Source organism: Caloenas nicobarica, chromosome 10 (assembly GCF_036013445.1).
Source record: "Caloenas nicobarica isolate bCalNic1 chromosome 10, bCalNic1.hap1, whole genome shotgun sequence".
NCBI classification, from domain to species: Eukaryota; Metazoa; Chordata; class Aves; order Columbiformes; family Columbidae; genus Caloenas; species Caloenas nicobarica.
The window spans coordinates 9580639-9596016 of record NC_088254.1 but is presented as its reverse complement, the minus strand read 5'-3'; the positions used below and the strand labels follow the sequence as shown (position 1 = coordinate 9596016).

The 15378-nt window shown below is 43.0% G+C and overlaps 1 protein-coding gene across 1 annotated transcript; it reads right to left on the bottom strand.

Annotated features, from left to right (window-relative positions):
- Positions 1 to 693: 693 nt before the first annotated feature.
- Positions 694 to 8458, bottom strand: MNS1 (meiosis specific nuclear structural 1). The gene is made up of 10 exons (XM_065641535.1): positions 8388 to 8458; positions 8181 to 8303; positions 7841 to 7968; positions 6881 to 6983; positions 5790 to 6019; positions 4849 to 5065; positions 4662 to 4769; positions 3670 to 3927; positions 2611 to 2736; positions 694 to 1001 (listed from the first exon to the last, which is right to left on the bottom strand). The coding sequence occupies exons 1-10, from the start codon at positions 8388 to 8390 to the stop codon at positions 930 to 932; spliced, it is 1368 nt and encodes a 455-aa protein (XP_065497607.1). The 5' UTR covers positions 8391 to 8458; the 3' UTR covers positions 694 to 929.
- Positions 8459 to 15378: the final 6920 nt, after the last annotated feature.

Sequence of the window (15378 nt, the reverse complement as noted above, 5' to 3'; positions counted from 1 at the left end):
TGCCCTGGTGAGACCTCATCTGGAATATTGTGTCCAGTTCTGGGCCCCTCAGTTCAAGAAGGACAGGGAACTTCTGGAGAGAGTCCAGCGCAGGGCCACAAAGATGATTAAGGGAGTGGAGCATCTCCCTTATGAGGAAAGGCTGAGGGAGCTGGGTCTCTTTAGCTTGGAGAAGAGGAGACTGAGGGGTGACCTCATTAATGTTTATAAATATATAAAGGGTGGGTGTCACGAGGATGGAGCTAGGCTCTTCTCGGTGACAACCAACAGTAAGACAAGGGGTAATGGGTTCAAGCTGGAACACAAGAGGTTCCACTTAAATGTGAGAAGAAACTTCTTCTCAGTGAGGGTGACAGAACACCGGAACAGGCTGCCCAGGGGGGTTGTGGATTCTCCTTCTCTGGAGACATTCAAAACCCGCCTGGATGCCTTCCTGTGTAACCTCACCTAGGTGTTCCTGCTCTGGCAGGGGGATTGGACTAGATGATCTTTTGAGGTCCCTTCCAATCCCTAACATTCTGTGATTCTGTGATTCTGTGAATGCAGATAAATCTTTAAAATAAAACTGGAAAGAGTGCATTAAGAGAATCTTGCAGTCCACACTGAAATACACATGAGAATTTACAGGAGCTTAGTTTTCTGCAGAGGTACTGGAGAAAGCATTTCTAATGTTGCTACATCGCTAACCGAGAATAACAGAGAAATCCATAGCAGTTTATTGATGAAAAATGCAAGTGCAACATACACTTACGTAAAACAGGCTGCTCATCAGTTTAGAACTCCAGTCTTAAAATGGAGACTTTTTATGACAGGAAAAAGGAGTTCCTCACTGGTAACAGCAAATGGAACTTTTCATTTGCAATCAGGTGACACCTAGTGGCAAAGCAGGAGCTGAGATGGGGAAGTTGGAGCGCTCTCCTGCAAATGCATTACCTCTTCTGGTAAGCCAATCTGAATTCCTCTCCAAGCATGTTAATGTCATCTTCATCTTTGATTATTCCCTGCAATAAGGGGAAAGAAACACGTGTCAGAAGTTAAAACAAAGCAGAGAGATCATTATGGATCTCAGAAATGTTCTGTGGGAGAGAATGTAGTCTCTCGTGTCCATGATACTGGTGTTACCTTTAAAACAAATGGCTCTGAAAATGGTCACAAAAGGTCAGCGCATGAGTTTCTAATTGGAACTGCCTCTTGTTCTGTATGCAAATGATGCTGAGAACCCCGTGAAGATTCTAACATGAGCACTATACAAAAGACAACATTTACCTGCATTGTCTTTCTAATAAAAGTGATTCTAGTCTGCACAGCACCGACGCAGGTTTAATAAAATCAAGCAAGCACATTGAGAAGATGCAGTGGCTGGGGTGGGGCTCTGTCTCTACCTTCAGGTGTTTTGAAATGAGCCCATACAAATAAATTATTTTGGAAATCAACTGATACTGAACAACTTTGTAAACAACTATGTCTTGGGGAAGGGAAGCAGGGGAACCCAGAAATCTAAATCTCTAACTAAATCTAAATTAATTTTAGGGCTGAAAGGGTTTATGCCCCCCAGAACATATCTTGCAGCATTTAGAAAAAAAAAATACAAATTACATTTACATTAGAGACTTCAGAATTAGGTGTCACTTTTCTATTGAACCGTTTTGAGTGAAGTAACATGAGGTATGACCACACGATTCAGACAGTGTTGAAGGAGTGAAAAAAACAAACTAGAACATCAATATGATGGAACAGGTACGAGCCTTGGAGACACTGAAATAGCTAAGACTTCCTACAATAGTAATTTCAAACCAAAAAAACCATCAAAATATTGCCAATTTGAGTTATCCTTTAATTAAGTCACTCCAAATTTTACAAACTCATGCACCAAATTAATATTTGAATAAAAATTATACTCTGCTGTATTTACAATGTTTTCCAGTATTGCAGAAAATAATTAAGAGCTGGATAATTCCCTCCCTATTGTAAACACACTTTTACATCCCTAGGGCAGCTCTCTGTTCATATGTGTACCATCAGGTGATCTTTCTGATTATGAAGTACAATACAAAATAAATTGTAGTTTATTGCTATTACAATAATTGCTTCCATCTTTTTTAACTTTTAAAAACCTGAGGATGAACAGAGGGAGCTTTGAAATGCTTCCGTAGGCACTGCAGAGGCCTTGTTTCCATGGTAACAGCAGATGTGGAAAACAGCCGACACTGTCAGAAACGGCTCCCAAAAGCCCACCTGAGACATCTGGTGGAAATGGGGCTGAAAAGATGGGGGAGCCCTTCCTAGCCAGAAGAGCCCTGCTGTGGAACTTATATTCCATGTGCCAAAAACTGAACGTGCACAGTGCTGGGGAAGTTCGGTACAAAGGCATCAGCATTGCAGGAGAGCCCAAAGTCCCTCATACAGAACAGATGTTTTTGTAAATTGCTTCCCAACTCAGAAAGAAAAAAAAAAGGAAGAAGGAAAAGGTGAGCCCAGGAGGGCTGACACAGTAAGGACGCCCACTGACCCCAGGAATTTATACAGTTCTGCAACTTCACCTTCAGCTATCCAAGAGCACAATGATTTACAGGGCAAACATTTAAAGCATCTAAAATACAATTAACTTACTCGAGGAAGATAACCCAATAATTTAGACGCATGCTCTTTCAGGAGTTTCTGTCTCTCTTCCTCAACAATTGCACGGATGCTTTCTTGTCTTCTCTCCTCTAACTGTCTTTCTTCAAGTTCACGCTCCTACAAGAAACAAGCAAGTTTTCATAACTGTCCAGTTTCAGCTCTGTGGACATTTGTTTCCACCCATATCCCCCACAGTATAAAGAGAAAAGTTTTTTTATGGAGTTCAACTCTGAACTTCCACTTATTAACTCCTCGTCACAGGAAGTTAATTTGAGAAGGATGGAAAAGTGTATGTGAAAGCCCACAGAGCACTGTTTAAACAATACGTTTCGTAACTAGAAAAAAGCACCTCAGACCACAGAGAAGATGGAATGGCAAGACATGGGGCTGCTCTGCTATGTGTGTTTAGACTCGCACTAGGAGCCCTTTTAAAGGTATTAGAGTTGAGTGAAGTTCTGGTTCCTTCCTGGCTCTCGGATAAGTGGGTCTGTTCCCGCCCCACTGATGTAAGCCAGGGAAAGGAGAAACGGGTGTGCACTCACGTGCTGATGGCCCGAAATGGCAATGCACGTTACGTGTGATTTGAACCGTATAAACAGGTCCAAACGCTGCAGTGTAGGATCCCATGGCTTGTTTTTAGTTTGTGGCTTTTCTTCCTCAGGTGATAATTGAGAGACTTAACCTAAATCAAGGCTAGGACTTTCCCTTCTCACACATCATCAACATCAGTGCTGCTGATCATCAGGGACACTGAACTGGACAACAGTTGTGTTGCTGATCCTGTGAAGAGGTCCTTGCAGAGCACTCTGAGTATACCAGGGGTCTAGGGACGCTGCTGGCCCGAACCTCTTGAGCTACAAAGAAGTTACTTCTAAAAAGACTTTTTCCTGTCCTCAAACCAAAACAAGGGCCTGCTTCCCCCTGCACATTTCTACGCAGCTCCCCTGTCACCTTCCCCTGGTAACAATAGTCTTGTCACTTGGGAGAGCAGCAGTACTCTCTTGTTGAAATACTTTGGCTCAAACCAAAAGCAAAAGTGAAAACTCTTACTTTATCTGCAATAAACTGTTTGCGACGGTCTTCAATCAGCTTTTCCACAGCCCTTCTGTGTTCAAGCTGTTTCATTCTTCGTTTCTGAGCATTCATCTGTTCAACGCGATCATCCTCTGCAAACTTGGCCAACATCTGTCTTCTGAAAGCATCTTCCTCCTCTTGCATAGCTTGTCGTGCAATCTTCTTAAAAGCAAGCTGCTCTTCAAATGCTTGCCTTAAGTCCAGGCGTTGCTTTATTCTCTTTTCAATTTCTGCCTATAAAGGAAAGTCAATAAAATGCTGTACTACTGAACATACTTTGGAAAATTTTGACCAATCATCAGCCAACCTAAGTGATTTATCTTGGAATAGAATTACTGCAACTGTTACCTTCTAGCATAAAAAACTGGAGCAAACACTCCATGTCTGACAGTACTCTCCCGTATTAACCAGTTTGGCAGATCTCTTTAAGATTCTCAAAATTAAAACCAAAACAAAGGGAGATTATTTTATTCCACTAGCATGAAGTGAATCAACATGACAGTCATCCTGAAAAACTCTCTCAAAATAACAGTATTACATATCTCAGCCTTTGTTACATTTTATTTGTCATCCATAACAAGGTAAGACAGAGTGTGGGTGGGCACATAGGAAGGAGCAAATGTACATGCAAGAAGCAAGCAGTTAATTAATGTTTAAGTTATATTAGCTTATCCATAGCTACAAGTCGTCCATAAATGATATGTTTTTCTGCATATACACTACTTTTATTTTATGAAAGTTTCATCCAGACCAGCTCCACTGACCTGAAGGTTCTGCAGGCATTACGGCAGTTACAGTACTGCACTTGCATCCTCCCTTACCGGTTTCTGCACAGGTACATGTAACATATGTATGACACATGAAAGAACTGCTATCTGCCAAGTACCAAAATGCCCATAGATGTATCTGCAGCAGAAATATTCCCCCCCAATACACAGGTGCTACTTCAACCACCTGCCACCACTTACCATCTCCTTCTTCCTTTCGGTCTCTGCTTGTTCTTCCAGATACAGCTCCTGTCGGATTTGTTCCATATCTTCACGCTTCTGTTGTTCTCTTTCCAGATTTTGGGCAACCTATTACAAAGAAGGAAGGATTTCTAAATGACAGACAAAAACAAAGAGTATTTCTTTCTACAGTTTGGGTTTTTGATACCATGCTTTGAAGTTTTTGTTTTTTCTCCTCAGCATCTCGAACTTTAGCCATCCGATCTTCTTCTCTTTGTCGCTGAATGCTGGCAAACTCCATAATTTTCCTATTTTCTTCTTCCATCTCTTCCTGTTTCTTTCTCCTCCAGATAGCTTGTTCTTTTTTAAATTCTTCAATATATGTCTGAGTTGCTTTCATTTTGTTTAACTTCAGTTGTTTTTCCCTGTAGAAGATAGAAAAGTGTTTAAATAGTTATTTAACATACTGCAGAAAAACATTAAACAGACCATTAACAATATATCCCAGAGACTAAGATTGAAATGACTCTCCTTATCCATTCAGCTGAAAACCAGATGCCTAAGTTGAGAATACTTAATATTGAATTGCCCCACAAGGGAACCTCAGGTTGAACACCTTTCTTCAGGAGGACACATAGGTACTCGCTACTACTCCATTTTCTACGTGCTCCATCAAAAGAGAAAGGAGAAGGAATCTCAATAGCAGCAGAATCTCCTAAACTTTTTATTTAAACTAAACTGCTCCCCCCAGCACCACCAGCGTGCCCTCGGTAACGTCCCAGCCTATCACCATCCGTAAGACGGGCAGACGCCATGTGTCTCCTGAAGAGCCAGGACGGGGGGCTCAGCAGAAACCTGCACAATGCAGCTGGTTCCAGCGGGGTGGGCCCAGCGGCAGCGCTCCTTGAAATAAGCTGGATTTTCTATTTGGGGAACAAGGACGCGAGACTGACCAGAATGACAAGAGCATTCTGATGTTTAAACCGCAAAATCCACACAAGTCAATCTTGTGTTAGTAAAACACGACCAAGGAAAACTAAAATGGGCTTTAGTCTACGAAATAAACGTGTACAAATTAGTTTTCTACACAATGTTACATGAGTTGCTTTGTTTTAAATTAATAAATTATAAAAACTCAAAGTCACTAACATTTCGTCTTCCTCATAGATCTTTCTTACAATTTCATCAATCATGAGTTTCTCTTTTAGGAACTCTTCATAAGCATCCTGCTTCTTCCTCTCTCGTTCCTCAAGCTGGTTCTCCAGCTCTTGCTGGTACATTATTTTCTCCTTGTTTCGCTTCAGTTCTGCAGAACTTTCTTCTTTTATTACCCTTTCATGCTCTTCCTTCATCTTTTGGGCTATTTCAGCTTCACGTTTCTATAGGGGAAAAAAAGTGATGCAAGATGCCTTTTTACTCCCACTAATACAACTTGCAGTGAGAAAATACATAGGATCAAAAGGAATCTTACTGCACTAAAAAATGGAATGTTTTCCACCTCAGTCTCCAAGTGCAGTGCCTTGACACATGTCATGGTTCATTCAGTAAGCGGGACTCTCAAAGAGAACCCTCAATATCTGAACAACTTGAGGAGAACTAACAGCACTTGTAAGAAGTTACGTATTGAATGAAGACACAGTAGAACATTCAGCAGGAGTGAAACCAGCTCGTGTCAGCTTAATGACTGGAATGTGGTTTAACTACATAGAACATCCTCAATAAACGTGTTGTCTTTACAGCAATTTGCGTAAACTGAATTTTGTATAAAACATTAACATAATCAGAATCATCTGCCTGATCATCAATATTATTCCATACATAAGTAAGAGTTCACAATTCTTTCTGAACTTATTAAGATATATGTCTAATAATAGCAATAACATTTTCAACAGTCTGCTTCTGAGGTAAGGATTCACCACAATAAGCACTTATGGACAAAGTGTATCATAGTTTTAACATGGAGAAATATTACAAACCAGTAAAATAAAAACTATATCCTTTCATACAGTTTAATTCACTACAACTTCGATTGCAATGGCAAAGTAAGCCTTTTACTTATGGCTACTTATCACAGGCAAATCAGTCCTTCATAACATGCAACATACTTTCAATAAACACTGAACGCCTAAACTTAACAACATTGTAGAAAAAAGGCCAGTTTCACAACAAAAATTTTCAGCACAATCCATACAAAGAGTTAACAGCACGCAGGTGCTGTGAGATGCTATGAAGCCAATTACCATTTTCTCATACTGTATAGCTTCTTTTTCAGCTATCTGTGCAGCTCGCTCTTTATTCATATAAGCAGATTTTAGCTTTTTTTCTAACTCTCGAAGTTCAAGACTAGGAAAAAAGAAAAAAAAGGAAATTTATACTATTACAAGGAGGTCAGTGCCTAAGGGAAAAACTGAAATTTCCATCACTATTTAAACACAATTTTAAAAAGCTATTTTTAAAGGGAAAAGCCTGATTTTAGATGAAAAATACTGCTCTAGTAAAACAGCAGAAAAAGAAAAACCTGTCTCAAACCAAGAGCTATCCATATGCTATCAATAGTTTTGCACCTTTACCTCTAACGATATAGATACATAGAACTGTACACTTAAAAAAAATCACACTTTTGTTGTTCGGAGATGTTTTCTCTCTTATTGACAAAATTTGCTTAGAAGTAATTTTTTGTCACATCTTGGCCTTCAGTTAAGTTTTCTTTCCAGGGCAGATTCATTTCCACTTCTGCTACAACTGTCACAGTCTGTCCTGTCTCCACTGAACCTCCACCACCTCGCCCCTCCCTCCCCTCTGTCTCGCGTTCACCTCCGCGCTCCTTCTGACACCATTCACTGAACCTGCAGCAACCCCCGGTGCCACAGCCTCCTCTCCTAAGCTCTTCTCAATCTACCTTTTCCTCTGTTTTTTCCAGTTATGATCTTCTGTGTTGCACAAATTCAAAAAGTTAAAACCTGTTCTAAAAAACACAGTATGTCTCTGATTTTAGCATGCTTAAACTTCTCCTCCACTGCTTGAAAACATCTCATGCTATAGTCTCAGGGCATCTAAGGTTCAGACCAAAATGTGATCGAGGAAAACGAGCAGGAGGGTATGCAACTGACTGAATGCTTCTGTAAATATGCTTTTCAGGGCCAACACTGGTTTAAAATAACAGGCAGTTAAATGAAGTTGTGAGATTTTTGAAGCGTTACCTGTTCTCTCTTACTTGTTGCCTCATCTTCTCCTCTTTAAGTTTCTCGTGTTTCAGCCTCGCCAGCTCAGCTGCCAGCTTCTCTTCCCGCTCCAGCTGCAGCTCGCGCTGTTTTTTGTTCTCTTCTGCCTAATGGGAACAAGCCGCTCCCGTGGCAGCTCTCCCGCACCCGCTGGGAAGGAGCCGAGCGGCACGGCCCGCGGGCAGTGAGCGGTTTCCCAGGGAGCAGGTTTGGAAGGGGTGACCCGCGGGCCGCCTCCCCCGCCCGCCACCAGGCCCCCGGGGCTGTGTCCGCGCACACCCGCAGTTCGACGGGTTGTTGAACCTGCGGGTTCCGCTACCTGCAGCAGGGCCTCCTCCAGCCGCCGCTCCTGCTCCGCCGTGGCCCAGAGCCTGGCTGCCCGCCGCCGTCCGTCTCGCTCCTCCGCGGCCGCCCCCAGCCCCTCGCTCCGCTGCACGGACACCTGCGGGCGACAAGGGAGGGGCAGTGCCGCGGGCAGCGCCGCGGGGCAGGGCCCAGGCCAGCCACGGCCCCGCTCCCCGCTCACCATCTCGCCCGCCCGCCCCGCAGCCGCCGCGCTGTCATGGCAACGAGCGGGGCAGCCGGGCGGAAGGGAGCCGCTTTAGTTTCCGGCAGAAACCCGCCGCGCTGATTGGCCGAAGGGACTCGCCGCGCTGATTGGCCGAAGGGGCCCGCCGAGCCTCACACGTGACTGGGGGCGGGGCCCGGGCTGTCACAGCCCCGCAGCGGCGGCCGCTCCGCCTCCTAAACGAAACTAAAAAACCCAAAAAACCAATCGATTTCAAGAGCATTTCTTGAATGATTACTTCAAGTTAATGCAGTTAGCTACAGGCACAAAGCCTAGGTGGCAGCATTTAATTAAGAACTTACCTCCTTCATACTTACTATGACAGTCAGGGAATCAACAGGCAGAACGTTCACCACGAACATCACCAAAATCTGTAATTCTACATAATTCCACAGTCCACCCACCCCTTCCACCGCCTTCCCCACTGTTCTTTTCCTTTCTACATACTTGTGTGAAAAAAAAGACATTTCAGCTTAAAGCAGTATGTAAAATTCATCCATGTCACTTACTTTATAAAATTATTAAAATGAATAAAGTTTAAGAGAAGAACAGCTCAGAATTTGGTAAGAAGTAGTCTGCATGTTTCTATTGATTCTCTGCTAGATATGCCTGTATCTATCTATTTATGCCATGAGAATGCTCATTATTTTAAATCAGTGCCAAATCCTTCACAAAATATCCCAAATTAGTGGATTTCCTCCTCAAGCTTTGGTTTGTTTCTGCCCTTCCCCCCCCGCAATGTTTTTGGGGGGAAAAGAAGTAAACGGTAGCAGACTAGGTCTTCAACTGAGTTGATCCGTGCAGAGAGAGATGAGACAAAAAAGATCGCGAAGTTTCCCTACTTCTTCATTCCAAGTGAAGTCATCAGTACACCTCTCCTTAAAAAAATAATCAGTTTCTTCAACAGTGTGCAAGGAAACAAGTAAATGTCAAAAAAATCTGTCCCCCAGTGATTCCAAGGTGTTGACCTTTCAGAGTCAGTGCCCAAGGTTTGGAGGTGCTGGGGAGTGGGGAGATAAAGGTTCAAACAATACTTTTGCTGTCCCTTCTCCTCAGTAAACAGCTATTTGCCCCACTAGAGATGAATGGAATTTTCTTTCTTAGCAAACAAAACAACAAAATCAGGTTCCCTCACCTCACTTCTGGAAATAACAGCAAATAACCTTCAGATGTAAAATTCCATCTTGGCTCACGTGATGTCCTTAACTTGGAGCAGCAGCACTCTAAAATGAGAACATAAGAATACCTTGATTCAGTCTCCAGCACAGCGAGGCAGTCACACAGAAAAGTGGGAGTACAAATGCTCAAAAAACCATACACATATCAGAGACCGACAAGTCAGCTGACAAAGTTCTTTTTAAAATTAAGAGGTGGCTTGTATTTGCAGGTGAACAGTGTTTGCGAGCAGTGTCTCTCTCACGGAAGGGACAGAACACAGTGCTAATATCCAGTAAGATCCCAAAGGGAATATATTTTGAGGTTTCCACTCCTCTGTGCCTCATTGTTCTTTTACATCCCACATATTTCAGATTTGCTGCAGTGTGTTTAAAATGCAAAGAAGAAAAAAACGCAGCCAGAGAATTCTTTTATCTGTGATAACTTAGGGCAGTTTGTGCTCAGCAGCTCTTCCTTTCAATGCCATGATAGTTTTCCTCAACATAAATTAAGCCACAGGGACAGCTCGGTAAACATGCTGTGTATGCCGATCTCCAAAGGAAGGTAAGTAACCTTTCAGCGTGTACAGTCATCCCATGAGAGAACAGGGAGGAGAAAATACTCCAGCAACTCCACAGAAACACCCATTATACCCTTGCCCTGCTCCTTTCATTAAACTGAATACTTAAAGATGGAAAACAACCATTTCCCCCGATTCAAATACCACTGCTGGTCTCATCTCTTCTTCAGAGCTCCCTCAATAAATGCAAGCTCCTGTCCTAAAGCTTGGTCATCTTAAGTCTTTTTTCCCCCTTACATCCACCCAGAACTTCTCCTTTGTCAGTTTGTGACCACTGGTCTCAGACTCCCACCGGGCTTCTCAGCAGAGCCTGGCTCAGTCTTCTTGGTGCGCTCCCCACGCAACCAGAGGCTGCGGTGCGGTCCCCCGGGGGCACCGACCGCACCTCCCTGCTCGGATCACCCGCAAACTGGCCGGGGGTGCAGCGCATGGGTCACACACCTGCACGTGGACAAGCGTTTCTGTCCTGCGCCCTCCTGGCACATCCTGCTCTCCTCACCAAGGTCACCTTCGCTGGACCACCCACCTCCACTTGCAGGGGAAGCATCTGCTTTTGCTGCTCCTGCCAGCTGTGCGGTCACAGCAACCCACTGCTCCATGGAGGAGCCTCCCTCATACGTTCTTATCTGGGAGGAAATCAAGCTCTGTGTTGAAAACAGACCTACCTTTTCCTCACGTCAAAAAGCAGATCTCCTTGATGGCACCAGCTAATTTCTCAGTTAAAGACCTAAGAATTTAACATGTGTGGAACAGAGTTCAGTTCAGGCATTACTCAGCCCAAAGTTACTCAGCTCTTCTGAAGGAACAGAATAAAAACGTACTGTTTTTGCAACCGACTCCTTAAAAGTCAAATGCGTTTCTATTTAAGTTTTCTTTCCATAATATAATTTATGAGGTTTTAGAATAACAGATAATGAAGCATCTACTATAGTTCGGAAAGGAACGAGTCCCAGCTGCATAATTGCTATGAAACTCTTGCTTCATACAGCATTTCTTCTTGCAGCAGCCTGGTTACAGCTTACTGGTCAGTGACCTGCTTCTCATTGCTTCTCCTAACAGCATTAAACGCTCCCAGGGCCTGAAAAGCTCCGGGTAACCAGCAGCGCACAGTACAAATGCAGAGTCAAACTCAGCAGTCCTTTCTCAGGGTTAAAACGGCATATTAATAAATGACTCCGTTCTCTGTCTCAATATCACCACCTACTGATCAACTCACGACAGCAGAAATGAAGACTGCTGAGGAGTGGAAATTTTGCTAATGATAAAAATTATTCAATGGAGCACTAAAGGGAAAAAGAAAGTTCCCTTTATTTTAGCAGCTTAAATTGAAGGTGATGCAGGAGCACACAGCAGAAAAGGTCATTAAATGAAAATGGTGAAGCCATTTTGCAGGTTTACCTCTTTTCTAGGGCATTTTACCAGATGATCATAACATGAGACAGTGACAAATGCGCTCCAGCTGAGATAAGATATGTGGGTCATGCTGACTTGGCAACATTACAAACCGCTATTGGGGATAACAGCTTCTCTGTGAGGTAATTTACCTTCTTTGGATGAAAAGATAAATGTGAATTAACAGGGAAGAGTCTGAAACATCTGAGCTGTGCTATTGATCTGCTAAAGACCTAGATAAGTCACAGAGAGACTAATGCTTGCTTTGCTTGAGATTAGTGATGGATGGGAGAGCAGATTGAGCAGCTAAGGGGCTATCACTGTCAAGAAAATCTTAGCACTATTTTTATTTTTTTAAATTACGCTGCAGTAGTAGGGAAAATATGTCTCCTGGCAGCAGTAGGCAAAACTGATCTTTTACTTATGACATTATGGACTGTAAACAAAAATACTACTAGGAACAAAAATACTCTGTGCTTCAAACGTGTTCAACAAAAATGCAGCTGTTCCTGATGAGAAAAATGTGGTTCTAATAAATATTTAAGCTGTAGTATTGAGTTTTCTAAGAATAAAGAGAATAAATGGAGTGTCTCAGGCCAGAAAGGATGTTTGTGCAACAGACTCTGCTCTATCCTACTGGTCAAGGGTAAAAGCTGTGAGCTGTGTGTCTAAAGACTGATGGGACTAGAACTATTAGAATTAATTGACATCCATAGCATCATATAGCATGCATTTCTTGGTAAACTCAGAGTTCTTAACATTCCTCTTTAATATTTATTACTGATGTATTCAAGTTTATAAAGCCTCTACCTACTCTTCTGAGGAGACACAGTGTTTTTAACAACTGAATACATAAATTCCAAAGACCACAGATGAACTATACTCCACAGTGACATTACATTCTAATGTTTCTTACAGAGGGTATTTTTGCTGGTTGGACACTAAATAATTGTTATTCTAGTTAAAAGGGCAAGATAACACCAAACCAAACTCCTTAGATAGTTTGTAGAGAGGATCTTTAAAAATAAAAATTGTAGTGTAGCGCAACTACATGAGATTCTGCTTCCGTGCAGGCAGAAGGATTATACAGTCCCTTCCAGGCTTATGTGTTGACAAAATCATTTTTCATCCCACAATCTCTTACCTCCACACAATCCTTGCCATTTCTTTGTTTCCACATTAGCAATGCCAGAAAACATAAGCAGCCCAAACCCGTTCGATGTTGTAAAACAAAAGTAGGGAATCAGGACACTATTTCACGACTCATTTTCAAGTCGCTCTCCAGCCAGCATTCAGCCTTTCACAATTTGACCAGGGTCAGGATGGGAAGAGTGCCTTGCGCTCTGACTGTTTCTTTCTTGTTTTCTTTGGGTGCTTCTTGTTTCTCTGCAGTTTCTGTCCTATTCCTATTACTCCAACCAAGGTTTGTGGCTTTCTGCATCTCTCCCTTCCATCAACATTATTTACACATTGTTTAGTAGTTTGTAAGTGCCCTATATATTCTATAGTTTCTTATTATTTCCCTGCTTTAATCTATATTGCAGTTCAATTGCTTCTTATAGGTAACCTGAAAAAAAGGCAGCAATTACACCATCAGCATCAGCCAGATTTTGTACAACATCCAACATCCATTCAGTGAGCTGGGAACTGAGCTTTTATAGCAGAACAGCAAAGTCTGAGCTTTCTTGCCAACTGGTTGCCTGGCTAGTAGATCTGTTTGGGTTATGGAACAGGGCATTTCTCCTGTGCATGTGGCACAACTTTGCTAGCTTTCGGTGATTAAAAATCAATTAGAGAGCCATGTCCACCATGCTCTTTTTAATCAAGCTAGCAAACACTGGAGACAATACAAGTTGCAACTACCAGGCGTTCTGCTTTACCTGGGATCATTTGTTTTAAGCAAACGTTCCAGGCAGAGCAAATATAGTTGTTCTGTGTAAAGAATGTAAAAACACTGCTATAACACCACTTCTGGTTTGTGCAGCAAGAGCTTTATCCACTTACCTATCATAATCAGAACCCTGTCTCCTGTGAAAAAGAATAGAGATCATAAGTTCAAGCAAAAGAACTGAGTTCTTTCTTAAGAAAATGAACAGTGATGATTTTTAGTTGAGAATTTAAATGTTTATGGGTATGAAAGTTCTGTTTGTAAAAGTCTTTCAAAAATTTATATCTAGTTTAATGAGATTTTTACATGTGAGCTCTGATTTAATTATTTATCAAAAAGTGATCCTCAAGATAACAAGCTCCATTTGTAGTTTTTAATTTGAAAGCAGAAAGATTAAATACCCAACTTTGATTCTTCCTACTCTATCCCATCCTTGTCTTTCCTGTGCGGGGTTTAGAGGAGCCTGCAGCGAGCTCATCTGCCAAAGCACCCAACTGAATGGGGCAAAGGGAGTGTCTTGGAGGGAATCCAGCGATCATCGTCACCTCAGCTGATTTTAGCTATTATTTAAGCACTTGACCAGGTCACGGTTTCCTTTTCAGTGTTTGGTATGCAATGCCATCAGAATGTACACTCTGGAAGGAAGATTCATAATTCCAAGGCCGAATGAGATATTGAGAAAAAACTGTTAAGTACTAAGCTTTACTCTTCTTCTCCCTATAGCAACAACCATAGAAAAGTATAGACCAAGTAAAAGGGTGAGCTGGCATATGCTTCCTGGACTCCCCACTCCCTGGGAAGCGCCAAGTCCAGGTGTTGGAATATATTCTAATGCAAGGGCAGAAGAGAGCACCAAGAAACATGCTAAGAAAGCAGACCCCTTTCATTCCTGCAAGATACCAAACACAATTAATTCCAGAGAGTTCAGTTTAACATTTGTGAATAATTAAAAAACTGAGGAGCTCCAAAGGGAAGCTTAGCAAAGAGCGGAAAACTAAGAAGAAAAATGCCACTTGCAAACAACAGAGTATTTAACAAACTAATCCGTAACCATAACCTTAAGCCGACCAACTGAAAGGGCAACTGAAGGGCAATAACAGAAAACAAACAGCAGTCCCAGAAAGGGCTAAGAGCAATGTGAAAGTAATTCTGCTGCCCACAGCCATCCATCTCTTACGCTGGCACTTCATCCGGCGCAACAGCCTCGGCAGAGTGCCTTGATGAGCCCGAGCTGGCGATGGCCCCGCTGCCCTGCCCGCCACGGGCATGCGTCTGGAAGAGTCCTGGGGCACTTTTAGTGAAATCCCTGATGTCTTATTCAAGACCCTTTAGAGAGGAAAAGCGCACACAGGGGTTAATAATACACTTCACTACTGATCAAAGAGCAATTTTGTGCTCCCCCCAAAAATTCACCCAAGTGGTGAATTCCCTCTGTATTTCCATGGACCAGACAAAACCCACAGATTTCTGTCCGTGAGGCATTCCCATTCTCTCACCTGTCAGCATGATTCATTTGCTGGGAGCCTTGCACGCCAGCTCTCTCGAAAGGGCACACCGATGTGGGGCACGGCGCAGCTGGGGGGATCGCAGCACTGCCAGCAGCTGCAGAGAGGGCTCGAGAGGCCGTCCTGGGTGGCTGCAGCTCAGCGCCCACACTCCACTGTGCGGCTCTGCACACTGTGGGGCTGCTGCCCAAAAGTGGGGCTCACCCAGCCCCAAAAGCTGTGTTTACTCTGCCACCCAGCAGCTGGACTATCACTAGTCCCTTCCCACAATCAAAGGCTTTCGCTTTGAGCAGCACCCAGATGGTAACTCACCTGTGCAGGAAACTTGGGCAACTTTTCCCCACAGCAGCATGTGCTCCTGCTCACGCCTGCTGCTCAGCACTTGCTCTTGAGCAGTAAGTGGAGCCAAAGTGTTTCCCCAAGCAGAGC

Excerpts from the sequence above, each read along its gene's own strand:
- MNS1 (XM_065641535.1), bottom strand. Across the intron at positions 7,969-8,180 it reads TGGAGGAGGCCCTGCTGCAG|GCAGAAGAGAACAAAAAACA; the intron begins GTAGCGGAACCC and ends TGTTCCCATTAG. Across the intron at positions 6,020-6,880 it reads CTATACAGTATGAGAAAATG|AAACGTGAAGCTGAAATAGC; the intron begins GTAATTGGCTTC and ends TTTCCCCTATAG.